This window comes from Patiria miniata, unplaced genomic scaffold, assembly GCF_015706575.1.
Source record: "Patiria miniata isolate m_02_andy unplaced genomic scaffold, ASM1570657v1 HiC_scaffold_7, whole genome shotgun sequence".
Lineage (NCBI taxonomy): Eukaryota > Metazoa > Echinodermata > Asteroidea > Valvatida > Asterinidae > Patiria > Patiria miniata.
Genome location: NW_024037074.1, coordinates 38842375 through 38870067, shown reverse-complemented (window position 1 = coordinate 38870067; position 27693 = coordinate 38842375). Strand labels below are relative to the sequence as shown.

Below are 27693 nucleotides of genomic sequence, written 5' to 3'. Positions count from 1 at the left end.
GCGGGTTCTGTCCAGTAAATAACGAACCTGTGTGTAGCTGTTAAAGTTTGTTAGGTTTGATACTCACTGCTCTTTCTAGTGCAAGAGCATACGGGGTTGGGGTTAAGGAGACAGAAGTATAATCTGTATCTGTATCATATAGTCGGCAAAGCATCCCAGGGGAAACATCACACCAACTTAGAGAGAAGACAATGAGAAAAAATTACAGTTTTAGAGGTGGGAGGAAAAGCCCAGAAGATATTCTGGGGAAAACCCACAGAATCAGGCAGGGACTGAAAACCCAATCCACATATTGACCCAGGCGGGATTCGAGCCCGGGTCACAGCGGTGGAAGGCGAGGAAAGTACCACTACGCCAACCCGACTTCCCCCTCATAGATGTAACACAGTAACAGGGACAGGAAGAAAAGTGGACCCCAAATTGATAGAATGATCTGTTACACAGGACATGTATGCGTTCATTTTGAAGAATTTGTAGATGTTTGCATGTAAAGTTGCATGCCTGAGATCACCTGGTGTTATGTGGGACACACTACCCATGGAATTGTTCAGTACAATGCGTATTACAACACATGGTCCCACATACTAGGTCAGAACTATTGAAATGTCGTGTCAAGTCAAGTCACCACCTCAAGAAAACACCCACTGACAATAGACTTAGCTACACTTGATTAGCTACCGTGCTCCATGGAGCTATTTCGAACCCCTTCTGTGACAGCCTTGTCCTTACATCAGGTCATGATGTCTTACTGGGAAGTGAAAATTGAAATATTATCGGGAATATGCAGTATAAATTGGCTGTGAGATGACAGGCTGGCGGGCGTCAGCAGGAAGAACCGAAGGTGGTCCAGGGGTTTGGTATTCTCAATAAAAGGTCACAGGGTCAAACCTAAAAATGTTGTCAACATTCTCCCACTATGGAATCTGCAGTCTACAATGTACATTTACAAAACTTTTACCAATTTTAGAATAGTTGCAGCCAGACAATAATTAAGTCAGGTAGATCTTTACATGCGTTTTAGGTGCTAAAAGTAAACTAAAATAAAACCTTTTTTTAGTACAGATCCTTGACAGACTGATGTGTGTGTGGTGTGGGAGGGGGTGCATTGATCGGCTGATCTATAAAGCAAATTCTCGCGACAGAGGCAACAACTGGACAATTCCATGATAAAGTGGACAGGGCTTAAAATTCGTCAACCGAAACGTATCCCTCTTGAGATTTTATGATTGAGTATTTTTAAATAATTGAAATGATAGCATATGACTTAATACAATAACACCCTAATGATGTAAGGGCACTGAAAAGATATTCCCCATCAGTTCACAGTATGAGAAAAAAATTCAAATGCAGCTTGTTTAATTTTTTTTCCTACATCCTTTTCTTGTCACGTTAGTTGATGATGATGATGCGAGAGGTTGTCTTCAGCCGACGCCTTCTCGGGAACCTCCAATGGTCACCTTCCACGCATCTCGGTCCAGCATCAGCTTAACTGGGTTAGTTACCGAGCAAAATCTTACTGCCACACCAACAGAGGTTTATTTTCTTGGCCTTTTTTGGGGGGTGCAGTTTAGTAAATCTTCTGTGAGCAAAATCCACCCTAAATACCTGGACTTTACACTGCACCAAGTTGAAGGAAGACCCCCCCCCCCCCAAATGTAACAGTGAGTTACTGTGGAATTACCCAACTGCTTTTTTTATGCAGGAGTAAATCTGACAGAGAGAAACCTGAAGGACATTACTTTACTTGTTCTCCCCCCCCCCCCCGCCACCTCCCACCACCACCACCAAAAAAGGGGGGAACACAGGTACATGTAGGAATCTTAATTGTACTAGGCCAGCACAATTTGATAGCTCTCAAATTTCAGTAAACCTTTTAGTGTCAAGAATATCAAAATCCATGATATATTTAGCAATGTATTCACAAATAAAGAATGGCTTTGACCTTTTGGGCAGACATTTTAATGTAGCTAGTGAGAGCTTGTATAAAGCACGATCACTCACAACAGCTTGTCCACAATCCCATGAAAGGTTTCTAACATTTAAAAAAAGACTTCTGTGACCAAAATGGTGTGGCAGCAAAGTCCAACAAATCAATCAAGATAAAGCCGTTTCAGTCAAACTTGGAAAAACAACCGTCCAGATCGTGGGGTCAGAAATTTGTTACAATCTGCAAACATTTGGACAAAATTAGTCGGTACATTTGATAATAGGGTACTTGTAGGCTATAGTTTATTTTAAGTTGCATTCCCCATTTGGCTTTCCTCCCAAAAAATAGATTCTTTTTCAAATTGCTATATTTCTAGCAATAGGTTACTCATTTTTGAATGTTACAATCGACCCAAAAATGGCCCATATTTTGTTATTACATTTTTACTTGGCTGCCAGCCAATAAATCTGATATCGCGTGGTAGGCTGGTTCCCGCCCCGCAACAGGTATTGATAATGTATGGACCGGGAGCCAGTCGGCTCACAAAGTGGACTGTTTGTGCCCAAAACAAAAAACTTTTTTTTTTCCCCAAAGGGTTGCAGACATCCAAAAAGGGGGAAAAAAGAGGTTTATTGGGTTGGAATAAAATATACAAGTTGACATTTTATAAATAGAAAAACAAATTAAATTTGTTGAAGAGCATGGGGAATGGTACACAGGAACATTTGGTTTTTGAATATTTTTTTTCTCTTTTTTTTTGGGGGGGGGGGGGGAGAGACAAACTTGCTCAAAATCTTACGTGTAAGAGGGGTCATTAACAACTACAATAACTTGTTGAACTTTTCGCTCAGTAACAAAAAACATTATAAGCACAATTTTTGGGGTCTCATAACTGGATTACATTGCTAACGCATATTTTATTTTTATCGTTATAAAAAAAAAAAGGCAAAAGACAAAACTTTAAAGCCAGATTTTTTTCTTATTTTTTGGCAGGCAGATGTTATATTTATGGTTGAAAGATCTAGGCCTACATGAGAGTGAATGCCAACAGCTGACATGCAAGTGCTGCCAAAAAATTAGAACGTGCTATGGCAGTCTGGCTGTGTGACTACAGTTTTCAACGGCCATCTAAGTCCTGCAACCCTGTAAAAGCTGGATCCCTGGTGGGTAGGAAATATTATGTGAGCAACTGAGGAATCAAATGCTGTGTTAACTCCCCTGCATGTATAATCAGTCGTATAATCGGTGAAGCACATAAGGCCACAAAAAATAGTTCAGCTTCCGATTGCATTGCATTTGAAAATGGGGTAAATGTACAGGTAGGTAGGTAGGGAATTGTATTTTTTTTTTTGCCAATTTTTTGTGTACGATCATATGGAGGTGTCTGTGTGTAACTACTCTAGTCAAGGGTAAAAGGTAGAAATTGATGGTTTGGGGTTTTTTTTTTCTTCTCATTTTTCCCATAAAAAAAATTAGGATAGGGGCTGTCAGAATAGGGTAGGTAGGGAAACCGGAAGCACAATTTTTTTTAATTTTTTTTGGCCTTGATGTTTCACACACAAGGGATGACAGCATTTTATATGGGCATTTTATTTACAGATTTACTACATACATTTGGACATGTATAATATGTATGTAATGTACGTAAGTTGACTTCTGAGCTCATACATGTCCATTTCGGGAATACACCTCTAACAGGTTATAAATGCATTACGTATACAATCCAAGTAGGCCTACATGTACATGTACAATGTACATTCACAATGGTTATAACTTGTAAGAAAGGAAAGTGTTTGGCCAACCAATCGCATAAATCATGGGTATTATCACACCGACATGTTAAAGCAAGGGGCAGGATAAGTCAACCCTGACAGTACTAGGATGGCGTGGGTCCAAGTCTCAAGACAACAGCTGTATGAATCATCCATCAGAAACTCAATGTTTTGTGAAATTGTTCTGGACAATCCCAATCTGCAGAACACAGAAGGCAATTAGGACACATGGGCTTTCTTTCTTTATTTTATTCTGATGCACAAAGCTAAATAGTGTCTTCGTGTGAGTGTCAGGTGTCGTCTGGACGATGCCGCGATGCGTTCAAATGTTTCTCCCAATGGTCTCCCTCAACTCACCCTTTCTTACCTTTGAGGGGGTATGTCTTGTACATTTAGCCCATTAAATGAAAAAAATTGTAAAAAATTTGAAAAAAAAAATTGGAATTGTTGAGATAAGAGATACTGAATAAAAAATGTAAACGGGGAAAACAGTACACAAAGTGAATGACACTTTTTATTTACAACACTCAAATAAACTATAAAGGGAAATGTACTAGGTGCATTTATGCACCTACCGGTAGTACATTTCCCATCATTTGTGGTTAATTTGAAAGTTTGGCATAAAAAGCCGCATCCTCGTCAGTAATCCCTGTTTGCTATTTCCCAGGTTTGAAGAATTGCTAATGTTGCTAGCATCGTGACTTTGGCCTTGATCCCTGGCTACATGGCATACACGACACTGGTTATTTGCTTTTTCTGACTAGCATTTTTGACTAGCGCCCCATGAAAAAAGCGACATTGACAAATTAGACATTAACGAATTGCCAACATAGGGTGGATAGCTCAGTTGGTAGAGCACCGGAATGGCAATCTGGAGGTCGCAGGTTCAAACCCTGTTCCAGTCAATTTCTTTGTTCAACTTTGAAAATCATATCTACTCTAGCTAAAGTGCAGTCAAATGTCTTTTCGATAAAATCTCCAGAAAACGACTTTTCAATGTTGGCAAGATTTCTGACTCGTATTTTTACATGTTTGGATGGTTTGTAGAAAATCACGGCAGCCAAGGATATAATAATAAACTTCCTCCTCGATACGACACACAGAACGTGTGATTTCAAATTTCGTACTATACAGTCATATTGACTCTTGCATCATTCCGGATCGCGTGTGTCCAACAATATGGACCCACACGCACATGATCGATTTTATGTGACATGTTCTGTGATGGGTCAAAGGTTTCAGACCCTGCAAGTTTGTGCGGCTGCACTGCAGATGAAAGTTTGTATGTAGATCTCGAGATGTACGTTAGGCCAAAAAAAAAAATAAGTCGGTCTCTGGTCAGCGCGCGCGTCGATTTTAAGCATGCGCGTCGATCTTTTTTTTCCCCAAAATGTTCCGCGGTAGCTCCAACAGCGCCCTCTATTTCCGCACCTCCTTAATTTTTTTTTACCAAAGAGCACCAAGGAATGGGAAATTGCACCAAGGCAGATGATCGAAAGCACCAAGGCAAATTATGGAGGACACCAATGTACATGCGGAGACCAAAAAAGTGTCTGTACAATCCAAGCTTGAAGAAAAAAAAAAAAAGCAAAAAAAAAAAAAAAAGCCGCGTGGCCGCGTCAATTCTGGAACTTTGGTCTGACCAGAGACCGAACATTTTTTTTTTTTGGCCTTAGTTATCTTTTTTTAAATTTGAGCTGTATTTCAAAAACTGTACCTTCATCAGAAAATCTGCTTGATTCTTGGTGGTTCTGGCTGAAAAATTTATTTTCTCGCGTGATTATACTTTAACGCGTGAAGCAGTTTTTTACCCAATGTGGAACTGTTTGAATGTATCCGGATTTGCACTTATGACATCACATATTCAAAACTAAAACTAAAGAGCTAAGCTTTGGAAAACATTTTTCTAAAATCTCCTTAATTCACTCAAGGAAAACTATTAATTAATTAAGGCAGTGTATATTTTGCCGGAGACGGCAAACCTTTAGTAAACATTAGTTTGCCGGATATGCACTGAACATGCGCAGTTTCTTACGCAGTTTTGGTACTTAAACATTTTCCGGTGAAAAAGTTTTAGTCTGGCTCCATGCCAAAATTATTGTTGTTACCTCGTATTCACAAGATGGGATTCAGACCATTTTATAATTTCGGACTTTATTTCCCTTTTAAAAAAAATCCTCCAGAGCCACAAATCTGAAAAAGAAAATGTAATACTCTGCAAAAAATGTTTGAGACATGTTAAAATAATAAAAGAAGAATATTCTTATTTATTTGGGGATGAGAAAAAAAACCTTAAAAATGTGGTGCGGTCGGAATCGAACGCGAGTCATCCCGCTTACTAGAGCCTTTGCTTTACCATTACACCAAACGTGCTACACAACATTTGGTGGGAATTTAATACATCTTATAATTCAGACCTATTTTAAAGAGTACAGCGCCCTCTGTTGATATGGATTGCCGCCGGCAAACCTTTAGTAATCGTTAGTTTGCCGTCATTACCTCCGGCAAAATATCCACTATCAACTATTAAACCTATTTCAATTAAAATCGTATTACTTAGTTTAGCCATAGAGCAAGCCAAAAGCAGCCTGAATGATGTTCGCCATCGCTATCGGGTCTAGGAAAATGACTGTAGGCCTACATGCCATTAAAATTAAAAATTTTGGCCAACATCGTCCACCTTACAAAAATACAAGTTACATGAGTACTGTCATGACTGTGTACGTGTATGCATGGTTCATCAAGCATGTTTGGATTAGAAATCGTACAAACTACAAAAGTACAATGACCAAGTGTGTACATTTTGTATAGCCTACTCACCACTTCCTGGTCTTCATCTGGCGAATTGTGCAGGTACAGAAACATGCCCACGACCCAGGCAAGCGCCATCAGCAAGATCAACCGGGATTTTCGTCGCATCATGTTCCCCATACCTAGTGTCTAGTACTTCTCGAGCACAGTGTAGAAATGCAAAGGCAGATCAGTGCCAACACAACTTTTCCTGATGTGATGATATCCAACCCCGCACACAACATGTGTGATGACCACTGCCTGTATGATATATGAGCAGCGAGTGCCACGCAAGTGGTGGTGACTAAAGTGGCACAGAGCGGCACACGATTAAAACGACGCGTGTTGCTGTTCAGTTCACGTACATTCAGTATGTGTACACGTTATCAACCTGCCTGTTTGATGAGTCTAATGTGTGTATGTGTTGTGAATGGGGGAAAAATCCAAGTGGCTTTAGCGTTGCTCGGGTACCCTGTTTCGATCCATTGCACAGTGTTTATTATTTATAAGAGGTACCCGCCGCTCCAAATATCAATTAACGCGAGAGGGCGCTATATTCAATACGCGGTATGCACCTGCTCTGCCCTGGCCGGGTGACCGTTTTAGCCGGATTTGGGCTAAATTTGACAGAATTTTTCGGGGGAAAAAAAGTTTTGACAGAAAATTTAGCAGAATGAATCTGTTTAGCATATTTCTAGCAGCATTCTGTAAAATTGGTGATCTGACAGAAAAATATGGCATATTTGAAAAATATAGCTGATTACTTTTGAAAAAGTTTCAATTTGAGGTTCCCTGACGTGTATTAGTACACAGTCAAATACTTTTGCAATTAGCCAGGCTAGACACGTGCAAATTTGTTTATAAAAAAAATTGATAACATTTTTAAAAAGGAAATCTTGTGATTTGGTTTTGTTTCATAAAAGGAAATTTTATAACATCTGCATTTCGTGTAATAGGTGATTTAGCAGACTTTTGTTAAATCTAGCAAATTTTTGAAGCACATCTAGCAGAATTTGGCCATTACCTTACTGCCCTGCACCTGTACATGTACTTTGCGGATTGCAGATTCACCAGCAAGTCTCGTAGCTGAAGTTATAAGCCACTGTACTGATGACGTCACACTTTGTTTACATGTGCACTTTCCTATGGAGCCAGTGGGGGCCCACGGTCCACTGAGCACCATAGGAAAGCACACACGTAAAGAAAGTGTGACCTCATCAGTAATGAGGCTTATTCTCAGAAATTGTACCAAGATTCAATTACTGGTTAAAACTATAAGCACTAAAAAAACAACCCCAGATGTACCAGTACATTCTACGCCCCTCTTCAAATCAACACCCACTAGATTAGTTGCTGCTGAATCCCAAACCATAGATTGCCAATTACAGCAGCCGAAATTCATCCACTTTTTCCTGTGGTACAAAATTAGAGTTAATTTGTATGCAAATTGCTATTTGAAGCACGCTTCAGAGTCAACCTGTATCTTTTCAGAACAGTTATAAATAAATCAATTATGATAATGTAGTTTAAAAATAGTTTGTATTGAAAAGCAAATGATTATTTTTTTTAGTATATTGAACCAACAAAATAAATTGTATAAATTCATGCTACAGTGTACTGAATATGATAAATACACACATTTTCGCATTTTTTATAAGTTTTTATTTCACAAAACAATAAAGGCAGATCTAATATTTTACCACTTTTTCCTGTCGAATGTAATTCTTTAAATTCAAAGAGTGACAAAGTAAACATGTTTACCAAATTTGTCAGATTGTTTTTATTGACCAAGGAATGAGATGCTCTAAAATAAAAAGAAATTAAATGCAAAATGGAAACACCCAATCTGAATAATTTAATACAATTTCCTCCCAAAATAAATGTTACCACTAAAAAAAAATAATTCTAAAAATTTGGGGTCCACTTTTTTCCTGTCCCTGTTGCATCTGACACCTATGATTTTATAATTCTGATGCACTCCTTAATGCAGTCGTCCTCCAAGAGTGATTCTAAACAACAAACTACTACCCAACAAATATTATTTGAAGTCATTCTTAATGATACTTGAATGGCAAATTACAAAGTACCAAGGTAACAGGGACAAGAAAAATGTCAGACTTTGGACCCTAAATTCATGGACTGAATCAAAGCTATCCACTTCCATTTCACACAAATTAAAAAAAAGGCTCCAAATTCAGTTTTAGGAAAAAATGTTGCAACCTGACGCCACTTTTCTCTTCATATATCATCTCAATGAAGGTCAGTCATTGCAAAAAATGATGATAAGACATGAATCTGGGACTGAGAAACATTTCCAATTTTGTTAGGAAATACTTGACTTTCATTGGTTTTGTACACAACCGCTGAAGCGGTGTCAGATTGCGACTTTTTTCCCCAGGTTGAAATAAAACTCACGAATAAAGTCATTAAATAACATCATTAATTCTACTGTCCTGTCTATTACAAAATGCTCAAGATATGTATCAAGTCATGTCACATTCAGCCTACAACGGGCCAATAGATGGTTTGCATTCGGCGGCCATCTTGGACGTCTGTTTTGTTATGTTAATTCATTAACAATGAATGCACAAGATCTACTCCTGCGTATCCCTGTTGAACAAAAGCACACGCCTCAAAGATGGCTGCAGTGCAACTGATCTATGCAGTGTGTATCAAAAAATGCGAACAAAAACGGAATGCCAGACGTACAATGTGTAACATGCTAAATATGTTTACAAACTGATAGCAAGAAAGTGTTTAGAATTGTGTTTACTCGCTAAACACATTTTTTTTTGTAGGCCAGGCAATTATTCACACAGAGCAAGTAGGCTACCTTCATCCAAATGCCTAAAATTGAAAAGTTGGTCCCGTGGTCATTTTGGCCTCTCTTGAAAAATTACTCATAACTAAAAAATTATCAGATTTGGACGTTTGATGTCTCATTTTAAAGTGGAAAGCACATCTTTCAAGCCATACCTATATTATCTATGTTGGTTACTCATTCTACGTCTGGCATTCCATTGTATTTTGTTTGCATTTTTCTTTATACACACTGTACAAGGGGAAGTATGGTCAACTGTGATGCCAAGGCTAAACTTTGGCTCAGCATAAACAAAAGTTGAATGTAAAGAAGAATATGGTTTGAAAATAAAAATCAAATAAAATGCCATTACAAATTTGTCCTTGTTTGGTTTAAAAACAATTCATTGGTAACTTGGGAAAAAAATATTACAAGTGGAAAAAATCTATGGCTTCCCCAAATACATCAAGCACCAAGAGCAAACAATGGGCAGATTTATTATAACAAACAACCCTACTTTCTGGTGATGACCTTTTTTGCCCAGCTTGGGGAAAGATTTGTGATTCAGTAGAGGATTTGAATTGACCACAATTTCACTAGCAGGGGTAAACTTTACATTACGCTCTCTAGATTTTAAATTCATCTTGTTTAATAACTACATTTTCAAATTACCCTTCATACTTTTTAACAAAAGAAATTGGAATGATGAACTATATTTTGTAAATTGTTTTTGATCTTTTAATGTTTCGTCAGTGAGATGCCTGAATCGAGTAAGTTTCATCACGTGGTGATGATTTTTGCATTTGAAAGCTGTAGAATATGGATTTACACGTAATGGACACCGTCTGCAAACATTCAAAAATCGATCTGACAAAATATGAAATATCCTACTTGGTTTGTAAATAATAGGATCAAGCATACTTTGAAATCATTACACCTATTATGCTGCCATTTTTGAGAAAAGAGGAATTTACTATACATGTATTTCCTTGCCATGGTTAGGATAAACCATCGCTAAGTTTAGTTTGCAACCAGTTACATATCTGTGAATGGGAATTACTCTTCTTGAGTGACAAACTGGGATCATTCCACAGGAGGGTGAAAGTCAGAATATATTAACCCTCCCTCTCTGGCTGGCAATTTCAACAAGGCCAGCCCAGCAGTCAAAATAAATCAAGTGACTATTTTTTAACAGTTGTGTGCTCCCTGCCTTCATAAAGCAGGATTGACTGGCTGTGATTGTTATGAAATCTGATACAGCTATGCTTTGACTGTAGGTGATTGATAAGCCAGCTGTGCCTACCAGTTACCTGCTTTTGTCTGTTGGTGGAATTTGACTAGTCACAGTGCCTACATGAAATATGATCTGACTGTTGGTGACTAGCCTGTGTAAAAGGCATGGCAGGGGAACAGGATTGAATTTTTGACTGTCTGTGACTGATCAAACAAAAGGAGGGTTTAATGAATATTGCGTCCAGAAAAATGAAGACGCATTTTCACAGTGTTCTCAAAAAGTATGACATCTACTGATCTGAAATTTTGATTTTGATTTAAATGATTCCATTTCAGGTTGCTCGTGGATATTGTCACCACAGGTTTTGACCACAAAATTCATCACTAAAAAACGTGTCAGCTTGAAGCTGACAGCAATTATTAATTAAAATTGATCAACTATGACTTGTGTCTGCAAATTCAAGGCAATACATTTGTGTCCAATGACACAAATGCGACATGATCGAAGATAAATGTGACCTGACAGCTGAACTATTTATTTACAAATACACAATAGAAAAATAAATACAATGCACTTTTTAAAAAGCCAGGTATTATATTTTGAGAATTAATTTCCTACAGACATTAACCCAACACAATGTCCAACGTGAAACAAAAAGATCAGTCTTTATGAGCCCGGTGTCATTAAGCAGCTAAGCAGAGACAGTTGCTTAGCAAAATCACCGGGCACCAGTTACAAATGTCACGCTTCTGAGTTGGGTTTGGCTGGTAACCCATTTTTGCTTAGCCAAAATTTAACGTAAGTCAAACTTAATGGAAAACAGGTTCGAGGGAAGACAAACGTACAACAGTCAACTGCTGAAAGTGTTTCTCCAAGCAAGGTAAACAAAATCCTCCTGCAATTGCGTGAATTTGTCTAACAAGCAAGCTGACCTTCCAACTTGTTTGTTTTCCTCAGACCTTCAGTTGGGGTCAGGGGTCAGGGGTCAGAGTCAAGTAAAACCTAGTCTTAGTTCAAGACTGGATTTATTTTTAGGATGCAGCCAGTCATTGCTGCAGCAACAGAGGCCACTATCAACAAGATGAATCAAGTCCAGTTTTGGGAACTAGGAACAGAGAAAGTCTGTGCATTCAGCACGCAGGCGCACATTAGCTTGAAAATAGCTCACGTGTGGTATGCTCTGGATTGTCCTGGTCCAACGTTCCCAAGACTGGACTTAATTCATAGTATATTCAAGATTTATACAACGCCTGCATAAATCCCAGTCGTCTGATTGGTGGGTCCTTGATCAAGTGTCATTGAATTATTCGTTTCAATGCACGGTGCGGCCACTACTCAAAAATATAAGTTCTATTCCTCGGCAAATATAACTTCCAATTCACAGTCACACTATTGGTTGCACTATGACACAGCTCTGATAACTCTGATACATTCATAGTACCAGTTTACAAAATTACCGATCAGATGAGGAGGATTTATTCAGGCGTTGTATAAAATAAATAATGAATGTTTCACTTTCGTGCAATGGAAAGAATCATTCCACTCAGTGACAGGTGGAATGTTCCATTCCACTCAGCAATATTCATATGTCACCTGATGGAATTATTCTTACCATTGCACTCATAAGCATTCATTATTTGATAACAATCCACTGTTTTCCTGCTGTCAGCTTCATCAAGTGTGTTTTGCAACTTGGTAATTTCTGTCAAAACTTTTAGATGTCCTAATTTTAAAATTAAAAAAAAAAAAAATTGCTGAGCTTCGCACATCAAGGAAAACAGTGCCAGAATTTGACATCTGACAGTGCAGTAACGATACAGGTAGCCAAACACTGCACATTTTCGAGCTCTAATGAACTCTTCGGGTGAACTGAGCATGTCCCAATGAAAAGCAGGGAAGGATAGGGCAGTTCATAAGCCCTTAATCCATTAATTTTCCCTGTCGTTCACGTAATGCACTTTAATTAAGGATTGCATACACTTTCAGTTTGTATTTGAAGTACTGCTACAAACGTTACATTTAAATGCGAGGATATAACCCTAGCATTTATGATGCAAAATTTTGATGTGGTCTTCAAAAAAGTTAAAAGGTTAAACAACATTTACAATGTACACCCTAAATAGCGCTAAGAATTGAGCCAAACCCAGCACTGCAGAGTTGGTCTTTAATTGTTTATTCATAAATACCTAAGACGGTTTACCCATTCCTATTGGTCGAGAGCCAGTCACGTGGCCGGTTTTAAATGGTTGAAAAAGACATGGCTGGCTGGTCTTAAACACTTTTGCAGTGTCACGTGAAATTTTGACTCCTATGAAATCTGCTGCCAGCACCATTTTATTGGTTGAACGTTCACAATCCTCATGAAGGCATGCGCAATACTACCAGTGAGTCAGTATTTCATAATGCTAAATTCCCTCTACACCGGTACTCCGGTACACCGGAATGCGTGACGTGTGCGGCAATCTCCATATAAGGAGTTGTTTACCAGAGGGCCTTACCGTTGTATAGCTTGAGAGGTGTTTTGTTGATCGACATTGTGGAAGAGTTTTGATTTTTTTTGACCGAAAATGTATTTATGAATGGGAATAAATATGTGATTGGTCGGTATTAAACACTATGCTGATAATTACCCTCACTTTCGGCTCGGGTAATTATCAGAATTCAGGATCACCTCCCAAACACACACTTATTCCCTTAGTTAACTTAAACCACAAAGAACAACGGAGATGTACAATCTCTAATCAAATTGTAGATGCACCCCTAAAAAATAGAGTGAAGCAGGATTCGGACCTGAGACCTCCAAAATAATGCACTTGTGCCAGTACCACATTTTGAAGGTTACAGGTTAGTCCACTTCAGGCAATTCTTTGGGGGTTCAACCACAACTTTGGATTTTTTTTTTTAAAAATAATGCAAAGTATTTAGTGATGATGACCTAACGACAATACCAATGGAGCTAGGCACCCACTGACTACTGCAAGGAGCTCTAACCGACTGAAACCTGACGTCATTTCTGTGCTGCCCTCTACGTCCGACGATACGCGCCGCAACCCGGCAATCTCTGGAAGAACGTGGACCGTCGCGACGTACAGGAACGTGCCGGCAGAGAAGAGCATGGAAATGCCTGTGGCGTTGAACGTGGATAGCGCTTCTTTGCTAGCCTGTTTAGAAGACAAGAAAAAAAAATTCATAAATTGTCGTCATAGCTTAGTCTCATGGTTCTGTTTACTGACGACTTATGTGCTTTGGATCAGCATTCCATGCTTGCAATCATAGCACACACATTCCACACTTTAAGCACAAACTCCTTTGTTATGGGAGCTAACCCAACAAACATGCTTACTGTTTTAACCTTTTCTGTTAGCACGAAAGTTTCTGCTAGCCACAATTTGTTTTTTAACACTGGAAATATGAAAAGGATTACCACAAATGTTTCTGCTAAGTATTAGTGGAGATTCCTAGCTTATGACAGAGCCGCAAAATTAAGGCCTGGTTTCCGTGCAAATATCATACAAATACAACATGGTAATGCAAAATAACCAGTCCCTAGGTGTTGATTGACTTGACCTCATACACAAAACAGAGAGTAGTAGTTAAACTTGGCCAACATTGAGGGACCAGTACATTTGCGCTTCTTCCCTGAAATATACAATGTTGTATTTATTTTAATTACACCTCATACATGTCTGGTTTTATCATCTACAGTTGAACAATTCCATGAAAAGTCCTTCACGCGGAATTGGTTTGTCTTTCGTGTATGTTTTTAGTATGGTACCACCAGCAACTTCCATGCAATCGCAACGGTAGCATTTGGGAGTGTAGGAGCTAATCTTGAAGGTACTACTTCCCAGTCCGTCAACAGTACAAGCATAGCATGTGAGTGCGTGTGGGTTAGCTAGTTTTGTTTTTTACTTTCCAGATGGGTTGAAACATGGGCCGATAACAAAAGTGTGTTTGGCTTGTAAATATGTATGAGGGGTGATCATAAATTCAACCTTATATGTCGTAGGTTGGAACAGGATCAATGGTGTGGGGGTGTGTGGGTGGGGGGGGGGGGCTGGGATATGTGCCCCCCCCCCCCCCCGCAACAACAAAAAAAACCAGAATTTTGCTTTTTCGTAATTAAATCGTTAGAGGAATGTAGATTACTAGAATTTTACACAATTCTTTTTTCCTTAACCATATGGATTGATGAAATCTGAATAATGTGACAAGGAAAAAGAGTGTCCTCAAGTGTCAAAAGAGGCCAGCCCCCCCCCCCCCCCCCCACCCCTTTTCGATTTTGCAACACCTGGCTAGTCAGCCAGCACTGTGATAATTTGGGGAAAAGTTTGCTGTGGGTCCGCCCTTGATGCTCCCCCCTTCATAAAATCCTGGTGCCCCCCCCCCCTCCCCTGAAAAAAATGTTGGCTACGACACCGAACAGGATACGGTGTCTTCAGAACTTGGGAGTAGTTTGCAGATACACCAGTGGTGTTAACTTGACATTTTGGTCATTTTTCTTCTGACCATACGCTCTGACCATCACCACAGAGTTTAGACATCTGGTTCTTCTCAGAATCACCCCTGAATCAGAGAGAGTCATTTCACAATGACCATCCACAAACTTCTCCCAACTTGTACTCTCCGCTACGCAAAGTTTCCAATCGCATTTATTGCCAAACTTACGTGACTCAAACCAAAATATGTTACAAGGGCGGCCACGGGTGCTGCCATAGAGAAGACCACAAGATGTCTGCGTATCCTATTGCGTTGGTAGTTCTCGTGCAGTAGAAACGTCACCAGGCCAAATGCCGCCGGTGCCTGTGTTCAAATAGGGCAAAAACAGTTGTAGGATTCTGCATCAAGACAGTACTTAATAAGAAGTCAACAGTGTTGTTGTCGAGTCCTATTTTCGCAAGTTCAACAAGTATACTGAAAAACAATAAGAACCAAAAATGTGTGAAATGCTTTTGTTCCGGACAAAAAGTCTGAAAAGTTTACACTAGCGATTATATTTCAGACATTTGGTCACCTTCTCATACATGTTGTGTACACCTGTCAAAACCACTTACCTGTCAGATATTCTGTTAGCCTCAAAATATCTTAAATGTAAGCCTATCAAAACACTTGCCTGTTAGACACCTGGATATGTCTGAAACTTAACACAGCCAGTTTTTTTTATACTAGGCTTACGTTTCAGATGTTTAAGATAAACGTAAGTGGTTTTAGCAGGTTTATGTTTCAGACATCCAGGGATTATGTTTCAGACATAAAAAGTCAGAAACGGTGACCAAATATCTGAAAAATAATCGCCATTGTTCACATTTCAGACATTTTGTCCGGAACGAAAGCGTTTTTACAGACGTTTCTGGTTCATAGTGATATCAGATGGGACAGAGTAACTAGACAGTGTGGTCCAAGGGTAAGCTTTTGAGTATGGGAAACCGAGAATTTGGACACAAAAAGTATGCAAAAAATGTCCCTGCATTTAGTAAAATTTCACATTTCTTGCATGAACTCGTCAGCTTTTGTAACCTTTATTACAGACTACTCGGGGACTCAGAAATGGGCTTAACCCCTTGAGTACAGTACAGTACTAAAGTGCTACAAGAAAACACTACATGCTCAAAATATTGGTAAAGTGAAATGAATTCCATACGTGGGAATCCGAAATATTGTACACAGGGGACAGCAAGATGAAACTTACCATTAATATTTTATTACAAATCCTTATGTGATATTGCCCACTCTCTTCAGGGCATCTCAGTTTTATGTAAAACTAAATGGCTTTTCTACTAAATATGCATCCAAAAACTGCACGCCCATATAATTTTCCCTGAGCCTTCATTGACATTGCTGATTGAAATATTTTCTGCACGAGAACACTTCAAAATCTTGCTGGCTTCAAAACCCAGTATGTGTGTATACCACAGTAAATCTACAAACACGGCACACGGGTCATCATAAAATTCATGGCTTTGTAATTAACTACTCAGGAGCAAATAAACACAAATTCTCGGCTCCAACATCAAAACTACTGTGAACATTTGTACGTTTGTCCATGTTTATGACAAAGATTGCAATGCACAATGGCAAAGCATTGCAAATGCACAGTGTACACATTTGAATGATTGTCCATGTTCATGACAAAGCACGCAATGAACAGTAAAACTGATCTGGTACACGGTACCCCATGGAGACACGTGCACAATAGGAAACAAAAGATTGTACACGTCTCCACAGGGTAATAGGTGAACACGTCTCCACAAGGTTACCAGGAAATAGGGATTTTACTCAAAAACTAGGAATTACCAAGGTGTGTTGATCCGTCTCAAATTGAAGTATTTTATGTAAGGGATACTAAGTCCGAATTTCAGCCCAGGAAATTAATTCTCATTATAATATGAGCATTTTGAAAGTACACTTTCAAACTCGAAAACTTTAGTACACGAGAACACAGAAATGACTCCACAAGGATACAAATTCCAGTATGGGTGTGCCAAATGTACAAATATTCTATCTTCAACCAAATATCCAAAAAGCACTTTTTGATACAAATATTGGAAAAATGAGAGCGATCGCGAGATGATGAAAAACATCAACAATGCTATTTTAATGATACATGTTGCATGCTTTTATTGTTTGTAAAATACCACACTTTTATTGAAAGCCACTATTTGAGGTTCCACAACAAATATTAGTTACCTTTCTTTTTCAAAGCAATAAATTGTCGATTTCCGACACGCAAATTCTTATCAGCGGCCAGTTTAGGCTGGAGCATGTAAAACTTGATTAGTGTATTTCGAGTATTCGAATAGACGATCAAGTTCAAATTAGAATAATCAAATGCGAAATTAGTTGAATACTAAATTAGCTGAAAATGAATAGGTGGAATTTCTACCTTATGCAACATGATTGCAATGAACACAATCATCTGGACATCTGTTCGGCCCATGGCTGCTGCTCCCATGGCAACACCATCAGCTGGTGAGGAGAAGAAGAAAAAAATCAGATTATTGTGTGTTCTACAAATGCAATGAATAGTGACATCTGTTTATGCAAATTACAATACAAATTAGCACAGATGTAGTTCAATGCAATGAAGTAAAAGTGTGTTGCTATTAACCAGTTCACATCGATGACGTGTATACACCAGAGGTTTTGCGGTATTCGGAACGGATGACGGATAAACACGCAACGAGCGAGGCCGGAAATATCTGTCTGCGACCCGCTCGCAGCGAGCGAGGCCGGAAATGTCAGGGTGTGCTACCCTCAGATGATGGCCTGAACCCGTCTGGCATCGAGGTTCGTGAAAAACAATCCTGCGCCTGGGTTCGGTCACTGTCAAACTCCACAAATAACAGGGTTCCTGCACGTTTCAGACAATAAAATTCCATGACTTTTTCAAGACCAAATTATGAAAAAGCACGACCTGGTTCATCAACACACAGATTAAACTGTAAAATTTGTTCCATGAAAAGTGCTTAACACTAACAGAAACAGGAAAAATTTACAATGTCTTTCGAAAATGGTCAAAAATGAATCCAAAATGCTTGTACCAGCATCATTTGTCGTGTTTTGTCGGGTATAAAATCAGATTCCAATGCTAATAAGTTGGCCCTCAAACAATTCATTTTTACACATTTCCATGACTTTTCCAAGCCCGAAAATTCCAAAAAAATTCCATGACTTTTTCCAGGTTTTTTTTCCCCAGGCCGGAGGAACCGTGAAATAAACACCTGGTATTAAAAGCAATGAGCAACTTGCAAATACTCAGCCATAGGCTGGTAATGAAATCTAAAGGTACATGTTAGATGGATTGCATTCAGGGGCCATCTTGGAGGTTTGTCCAGTTATGATAATTCATGTTGAACAAAAGCACACATATTCAAGATGGCTGCACTGCGAACAGAAATGAAAGGTTAATTTGAAACGAGGGAGCCACATGTTCTGTATGGGTGAATTTATGAGTCTATACATTGTGATTGACGTGCCAAAATCTATTAAAACCCTCCTGCTATCTGAACAGTCACAGACAGTCAAAAATCAATCCTGTTCCCCTGCCATGCCTTTTACACAGGCTAGTCACCAACAGTCAGATCATATGTCAAGCAAGCACTGTGACTAGTCAAATTCAGTCAACAGACAAAAACAGGCGAGAAGCAAGCACAGCTGGCTTATCAATCACCTACAGTCAAAGCATAGCTATATCAAGTTACATAAACAGTCACAGCCATTCAATCATACTTTATGTAGGCAGGGAGCTCTTAACTGTTGAAACTGTTGATTGATTTTGACTTAAAGGAAAACTTGGCACAGAATGTATGTTTGCATAGGACGGTTAATGACATATGCTACATATATTTCTGTTTAAGGAAAAGTTGCAACTAATTTTATCCAGAAACTGCCCATGCCAACATCATCTTTGCGTGGGCGCCAGGCATACGCCTGTAATGCACACGTGTAGCCATCGAGAGGGTACTTGTGCACTTGAGTCTATGCATGGTTTTCCCTTCCCCTTATCCATTCCCTGACAAGTGCCATACATACCTGCTGCATGTACAACTAGTCCTAATGTAGCTGTGAAACCAATTCGAGTTGTTCTGGAGGCATTTTCACCTTCACCTGCTGGGGAAGAAAGACATGCTTTGTGAACTTTGTGTCCAAAGGGTCATTCCGTGTCAAATCACCCAATGGGTTAAACCCCACCCCCTTCAAATTTGCTTATATTTAGTATGTGGGGTAATTTAGGCTGAAAAAGCTGAAATTTTAAGTTTTAGCGCCATCGGACAAACGGTTTTCGAATTTGTTGTTCTTGGTTGCTTTGGAAAGGTAACATCATAAGGAATCCAAATTTACCATTACTTTTCATGTCAGAGTAAGTATGATGACCTTTTGACCTTTACTTTGAACTTGAATTTGACCTTGTGGATCACGTGACCTTGAGACGAACTTCAATGAAAATTATTCCCCACCATGTTTTCTACAAAATATCCAAAAATTGGGGGTATAATATTTTTTGTTTGGTTTCTAGCTAATGTCAAAGTTGGCAATTTATATGAAACGCAGTGTATATGACATACTTTATATGGAACGCAGTTTATGAAGTAACGGTAGCCTTTCTAGACCAATGAATTTACAGTATCAAAAACACAATATAACACTGAGTTTTAAGCCAAGGCTGTAAAACAAAGTTCTGAAGATATTGACAATTTTGAGGTACATGGGGTTTGGACCGAGTTGGGTCGTGTTGGATTAGGTTGGGCTACGCTGAGCTGGGTAGAGTTTAAAGTTAGGCTTAGGCTTGGTAAGGATTGAATGGATTGGGCTTGCATGTACATTCATGTTCAACTTCAAATCTAACTTTGCAAAGTGGAATGTGACTTGAATTGGTAAGACCTGGTTGGACAGTGAATCCATTAAGCCCAGCCCATGATGATTTGACAAATAACAGCCATAATTTATGTCCAAGAAGAGTTGGCATGCTTGCATTTGTATATGACGCACGCTTCTGAATCATGCACTATATTGAATAGATGCGAATGTTGTTGCGCAGTAGGTGTGGCCCGATACTAAAGGCGTATTGTTATAATTATGTTAATTAGGGTTCCTGCACCTTTAGGACAATAAATTCCATGATTTTTCCATGACTTTTCTGTGACTTTTCCATGACTTTTCCATGACTATTCCATGACTTTTCCATGACTTTTCCATGACCAAATTATGAAAATCTATGACCTAGTTCATCAAAATGCAGATCAAACTGTAAAAATTGTTCACTGGGCAAAAAAAATTGAAATTAAAATGCTTGCATCAGTGAAATTAGTCGCCTTTTGTCGGATATAAAACTCGAATTCTGATGCTAAATTATGAAAATTCCATGACTTTTGACATTTGTGCTTTTTTCCATGACTTTTCCAGGCCTGGAAATTGATTTTCAAATTTCCATGACTTTTCTAGGTTTTCCATGACCACAGGAACCCTGGTTAAATTATCTTGGCTGACATGTTTTACGATTGCTTTTGATAATTCATTATTCGTATGGTAAGACTGGTGTGGATCACAGAACTACAAGTACTTTTCACTAGAACTTTAATTTCAGAGCTAAAGCTCTGTCTAGAATAATTTAATACGTGTATAACCAGCATAAACAAACATAATATGCCTTTTCTCCCTCATCTATCAAATACTAACTTACTTGTTATTTGTGCATGGGAATGACCATGTGCGCCACCGATCTGATCCACCAGTAGCATGAAAACAAATCCCAGAACTAATGACACCCCTATAACATAGTGGAGCTCTGCTTCGTTGTGTGTACTGTGAGTGTGAGCGTGGGCTTCTCCATTTGCTTCGTGGGGGTTGCCATCGGCCGGCTGCCCTCCCGCCTGGTTTTCTGCCCCTACAGCTGGCGGGTTCACAACGTGAACGTGTGATTCTGTAGTAAAGCACAGTCGACAATGAATGTAAAATTCAATATTGGGTTTTGCCGTTCACCGACGTAGTTTCATAACCACTGCTGTCCGAAGGCTTGTGAGAAAAATTCACAAGGCTACTCTGGTGGGACTCAAACCCACGAGCTCCTGCTTACTAGTGCAGACGTCTTACCACTCGACCACCTAGCTTGCTGCAGTTGGCTAGCTGGTTCAAATTGAATAAAACAGCGGGCACCCCAACCAAACACTATTTATATGATAGAATTTTTGCACTGTGCAGATATGATGCAAATTCAAAACTGGGTTTTGCCCTGCACTACTGTAATGTCATTAACCCTCCTACTGTTTAAACGCTTCCCCTGCCATGCCTTTTACACAGATTACATGTATTCACAAACAGTCAGATCATATTTTAAAGCCCGAGTCCATCATTTGCAGCCATCCAAAAAATTAACCGGCGTAATTATTGTTGAAAAACATACTGGTTGAAAGATAGTAAGGGGACTAAACTCCCTGTGAAATTATCCTTTCTGTCAAGCTCTCATTTTGAAGAAATCAACGAAAGAAGGCATTTCCAACGGTGCTTCTTAAGAAGCACCGTAGGAAAATTTAAATTAGTTGTTCGTTTTGTTATTCGGCGCAGCGCACACAAGCATTGGAACGACGCACAGGCGCGCGCGGTTGCTATAATTCGTTGGATCAGTGCGCAACATCGCGTAAAGCTGCAATTCAAAACAATTCGAAACATGATTTAGCAACTTTTGATTTTAAATTGAGATCCTAGAATGCTGTTTTTCTCGGAATACGAAGCTGAAGCTGAGCTGAAACTTCATCAAGTAAGTTGTTCAGTATCCTTCATTAGATTTTGAACACTTTTGTTGCTTCAAACGAACAAAATGCACTAATTACAAATGATGGACTATAGCTTTATGCAAGCACTCTGACAAGTCAAATTCAGTCAACAGACAATAGTACGAAACTGGTGGGCACAGCTGTCTTATCAATCACCTACAGTCAAAGCACAGCTGTATCAAGTAAAAAAATAAACAGTCTCAGCCAGTCAATCCTGCTTTATGTAGGCCGGGAGCTCTTAACTGTTAAAAACAGTCACTTGATAACTTGGCACAGAATGTATGTTTGCATAGGAGGGTTAATAATGCACACTCAGTTAAATATGTAAAATCACAAGTCTGTCAATCTCCAGTCAAGTAACAAGCTATTCAAATGAACTGACAAAGGCTTTCCTTTATTTTATTGTTCATATCCTATTATTATTGATTGGACTTAAGTGTGTGACCACACTTCAGATGAACTTGTGAAGAGCTCAACCACAAAACTACATATTGTATTACCTTTGTTTTACAAAGAAGCTAACGTGCAGATGAAATAATAATCAGGTTTAGATACAGTGGAAGATATCAAATGATCCAAGCTTCTGGATAGTTTGAATATTAAATGGCAAGAGTACGCTTGTTCTGAAATTAGGAGTGTAACCATATATCGGTTTTTCTCAAAATGACATGATACTGAGGTCATGATGCAATAGGCATTAAGTTTTTCATTGTGAACTTAAGTTGGGCAATAATGGCAGCTGTTTGACTTAACGATGTATAGTTTTATTGTATTCACTCACGAAATGTGCATGTACATGTTTGTATGCAGTGCATGTATATTGTTGGTTCAATTTTTAAGCCAGTGAAACCCCTTTTATTTTTTAAGGCCGTGAACTTGCTACAGCTGCTTATTAGCTTTCAACTTTCATTTTTAAACCAGTTTGAAATGGTTGATGTATTACTCACAATTAGGAGATGCATTATTGAACAAACCACAAAGGAAAACTGACTAGGCAATTTATGATAATTTTAAAGTTGAACAAAGACATTGACTGGAGCAGGGTTTGAGCCTGCAACCTCCGGATTACCGGGCTGAATAGCTCAGTTGGCAGAGCACCGCAACGGTAATCTGGAGGTCGCAGGTTCAAACCCCTTCTTTGTTCAACTTGAAAAAGATGTATTAGGCCAAAAAAAAATACTCGGTCTCTGGTCAGCGCGCGCGTCGATTATAATCATGCGCGTGAACCTTTTTTTTTCTTCTTCAAATTAATATGGAAGCTACAACAGCGCCCTCTATTACCGCGCCTCCTCAAATTTTTGTACCAAGGAGCACCAAGGAATGGGGAAATTGCACCTAGGCAAATGATAAAGGGTACCAAGGCAAATTATGGAGGACACCAATGTAATGAGGACACAAAAAAGCAAAATAGTACCCACCTTGTCCGTACAATACAAGCTTGAAAAAAAAATAGCCACCCAAAAAACCAAAAAAAAAAAAGCGTCGCCGCATCAATTCCGGAACTTCGGTCTGACCAGAGACAGACTATTTTTTGTTGGGGCCTTATCCACAGATTTCAGACAACTGAAGGGGTGGGGGGTTGGGGAACACGTCTTTTTTTCTTTTTCCCCTACCCTTCTTTTTTCCCCACTCACCGGCGGGGGAAGAGGGCCCATACAGGCCACCCTCCTGTGTCTGCCACTGAAAGAGAGACCTCCTTATTTTCACTATTGAATGAGAATACTGAATTAATATGCAGCACCACGAGAGGTGTTACGATCTTGTCAAAATGATCATTTGCCACAAACATTTACATGTAAGTATGTAAAGTGACATAAAAGTTGTTTTGAAATGTCTAGATTCTGTTCCAGGAGATTTGAATTGTTACTTCTGGGAATTGATTCCTCAAAAAGGTGGAATCGTGGTTCTGATTCCAGGTTTAGAGATGCTGATTTGGAATTGATTCTATTCAATTCTGACCTGGCATCACCTAACCTATTTCAATATTGGGGCAATTTTTGTCATTTTCTCTGTGTAGGGATTCCTTTGCACAGAGTCCATTCAAAACCCTAACCTTCTTGAGTGATTTATTAAGGAACCTTCCTCACTCTTGTAAAACTCAACACCATATGGTAAACTCAACACCCAAACTATTGGACTCTGATTATGGAGGTATGCCTGACCCCTATTGGTGGGGCAGATAGGGTAAATATTTGGGGGGAATTGCGCCTTTGATGATACAAGCATGGCATTTGACACACAGTCAGAATGTGTCTTAACAAATATGTCTGGCTATAGCTCCATCACAGATTTGTCTTTTCAAAAAAAGTATCAAAATTTTCAAAATGGCTGCCATTGCTTGTTATTTTACCTGTATTTTTTCAAAGGACAAATTTGTGATGGCCCTATAGCCAAATATCTTTCTCATGACATACATTTTCTCGGTGTGCCAAATGCCATGCTTGTATGGCACAATCCCATCACCTACATGTATCTGCCGTACTACTTGTAAAGCATAATCAGTTTACTAGTGCAGTATTCACTCCAACAGATTCCAACAAAACGTGCCGTTGGATTCTGAAGGTTTTTGGGGGTGGTTAGGATTAAACATTTCACTGAAGATGGTTACCTTGTGTCGTTCCCGCAAATAATGTGTGTACTCCCTCTGGAATGATGACAGCCAGTGCTGTGCCAACAAGAAGACCTGCCCCCAGGACTGTTACAAATCTCATCTTGCTCTGTAGAAGAGGGATACAAACAGCATAAACATCACTTTAGTTGCCAACGCAGACTGCAATCTGCAGCCCCCCATACCCGATGGAGAATTTGTAAAATAACAGAGAAAGGTTATAAACCAATACAGACACAGAATCGTTGTACACAAATGGTAGTCCCTAGTAATAGAGAAAGCATTGTGCCAGCAATGTTACTATCATGGAAAATAATGGCACTTTTGTTGAAAAAAGAAAAGAAAAAAAAAGTGCTGTGGACATTTGGCCAGTGCCTGGTTCTCTTTTAGTAAATGTAAAAGAGGATTGCATACGACTCTTTCAATTCTAGACTAGTCTCTGGGGAAAAAAATTCATTTTTTCACTTCAGCTGGTGGAGTGAAATACATACACCACTCACACACGGAGCCTGCTCACAGAGCTAGATAGCCACCGTAGCTACAGCGCGCCAGGCCCTACAACACTGTCCATACACCACTCACACACGGAGCCTGCTCACAGAACTAGATAGCCACCGTAGCTACAGCGCGCCGGTCCCTACAACGCTGTCCATACACCACTCACACATGGAGCCTGCTCACAGAGCTAGATAGCCACCGTAGCTACAGCGCGCCAGGCCCTACAACGCTGTCCATACACCACTCACACACGGAGCCTGCTCACAGAGCTAGATAGCCACCGTAGCTACAGCGCGCCGGGCCCTACAACACTGTCCATACACCACTCACACAGGGAGCCTGCTCACAGAGCTAGATAGCCACCGTAGCTACAGCGCGCCAGGCCCTACAACACTGTCCATACACCACTCACACACGGAGCCTGCACACAGAGCTAGATGGCCACCGTAGCTACAGCGCGCCGGTACCTACAACACTGTCCATACACCACTCACACAGGGAGCCTGCTCACAGAGCTAGATAGCTACCGTAGCTACAGCGCGCCAGGCCCTACAACACTGTCCATACACCACTCACACACGGAGCCTGCTCACAGAGCTAGATAGCCACCGTAGCTACAGCGCGCCGGTCCCTATAACGCTGTCCATACACCACTCACACACGGAGCCTGCTCACAGAGCTAGATAGCTACCGTAGCTACAGCGCGCCAGGCCCTACTACACTGTCCGTACACCACTCACACACGGAGCCTGCACACAGAGCTAGATGGCCACCGTAGCTACAGCGCGCCGGTACCTACAACACTGTCCATACACCACTCACACACGGAGCCTGCTCACAGAGCTAGATAGCCACCGTAGCTACAGCGCGCCAGGCCCTACAACACTGTCCATACACCACTCACACACGGAGCCTGCTCACAGAACTAGATAGCCACCGTAGCTAGCTACAGTGCGCCGGGCCCTACAACACTGTCCATACACCACTCACACACGGAGCCTGCTCACAGAGCTAGATAGCCACTGTAGCTACAGCGCGCCGGGCCCTACAACGCTATTCGTACACCACTCACACACGGAGCCTGCACACAGAGCTAGATAGCCACCGTAGCTACAGCGCGCCGGGCCCTGCATGCTTTTCAAAACAGCACGATATCGTTTTACAATGCTCAACGGTCGACAACGCACATGGGGGTTTTCGAAACCTAGGCTTCGTCTTCAGCTACGGCTTTGCCTCTGAATTCTGAACCACTAAGATGCAAACCAAGCGGAATTGTTCAACTCTTGGTTTCGTATCAACCAACTGATAGTTCTTGAAGCATTAACAGGCACCAACATCTAACTGGAGTCCCCAGAGTTGCCTTCCAGCGGCCTTAACTTTTCTTAACCCGAAACGAAGCCAGAGTTTTGAAAAGGCCCATAGTCAGTCACCACGCAAACACGCTGAGCCAGTCGAATTCCTAGTTACAAACAACGTTATCGCTTACTCGTTGAGCCAGGCACCAGACTGTGATTTTTTTCATGTTCATAAATTTGGCCCAAAAAACGGTCATGTTGAACTGAGCGACTCTGGAGTAAAGATGAGACCTCTGATATTTCTTTCAAGGAATAAAAACGAAACGTTAAAAAGGCATTTCCACAAAAAAGATCATTTTTGTGGGGGGATTATAGGGACGTAATTAATGGTGCTACTATACACGGTAAGTGCATTGACTACATGTTGGCATACATTATCCACTGCACGATAGAACAAAGCAAATACAGATTCTTTTCTAGAATACCCCTAAAACTATGGGTCTTACACATAAGACCCATAGTTCTAGGGGTAACTAATAGTAATACACATTCGGTATAGAACAAGTGCTTGAATTATGCCTGCAGAAACCAGAAAGCACACAAATAACGACTTTAAAAGGGATATTAGTACTATTATCACCCTTTTGCACACCCCTGTTTTACGAATGGTATAGGCACACAGACCATCGTTCGAGTTCTTCTCAGGGTAATCCTTACCTTTAGGACCCCGTTCCTATATAAGGTTAAAAGACTCACCAAAAACAGCTGACTAAATGACACTCAAAAGTGACATTCTGAAATTTCTTGACACATTTGAACAGTTGGCAGTGACACCTTCTTGAATATCAGCAGGTTTAATTTTGTGGAAAGAGGGCAGGGCTTTGATTTATGAGGGGAAAAAAGGGGTAAAAGACGACAATGACAAACAGAAAATAGACTTAAAAAAAGCAAGATAGCGAACTGCTAAAAAAGGTAGGAAAGTCCCATTTTCTTTGACTAACAATAACATAATGAAATCTGAAGCAAAAAGACTGCTTTATTCCTTTAGCCTGCAAAAGTCACTTAGGTACTGGACAGTCATCTGCAAAAGTCAGTTTTGAACAGAACTCGTAAAAAACAGAGGTGTCCTAAGGATTACCCTTCTCAGGGCGCCCCCCCCCCCCCCCCCCGGCTAGGCCTACCGAGGCCTACTCCTACTCCTAGAACTATATGTAGGCCTACACCTCGTCCTACAATAAAATTTGTACACAACTTGCCTCAGAAAGCGGTACCGTAAGAGGTATTGTTCCAGCGATGTAGCATCCAATTAACATAGCAAAAGAAAGCGCTAATATTCCCCAGGCGTCCTCCATTATTGTTTACACTAAATCAAGATCCAAAGTACCAAAATTGTCTTTTTTGACAGTCAATCGGAACATCGGAACTAGCCCAGCTGCCTACTCCGATCCGCTATTGACAACGTGTACGATATTTTTATGCGTGATCAGTTGTCAGTGCAT

General features: G+C 40.1%; 2 protein-coding genes across 3 annotated transcripts in view; both read right to left on the bottom strand.

The window, feature by feature from the left end:
- LOC119744582 (polypeptide N-acetylgalactosaminyltransferase 2-like) overlaps positions 1 to 6913 on the bottom strand; it is a 92188-nt gene extending 85275 nt beyond the window's left edge. The window contains exon 1 of the mRNA XM_038220578.1: positions 6520 to 6913. Within this exon, the coding sequence (XP_038076506.1) occupies positions 6520 to 6630 (111 nt within the window). The 5' untranslated portion in view covers positions 6631 to 6913. The remainder of the gene's footprint in view (positions 1 to 6519) is intronic.
- Positions 6914 to 11031: 4118 nt separating this feature from the next.
- LOC119746237 (zinc transporter ZIP9-like) lies at positions 11032 to 27682 on the bottom strand. Of its 2 annotated transcripts, none has more exons than XM_038223065.1 (7): positions 27451 to 27682; positions 24402 to 24510; positions 20704 to 20943; positions 19056 to 19133; positions 17407 to 17489; positions 15192 to 15326; positions 11032 to 13684 (listed from the first exon to the last, which is right to left on the bottom strand). In XM_038223065.1, exons 1-7 carry the CDS (start codon positions 27544 to 27546, stop codon positions 13445 to 13447), a joined length of 981 nt encoding a protein of 326 aa, XP_038078993.1. In that variant the 5' UTR covers positions 27547 to 27682; the 3' UTR covers positions 11032 to 13444. The 2 variants fall into 2 exon arrangements, with proteins under 2 accessions (XP_038078993.1, XP_038078994.1); XM_038223066.1 differs by having other exon boundaries at positions 19056 to 19130.
- Positions 27683 to 27693: the final 11 nt, after the last annotated feature.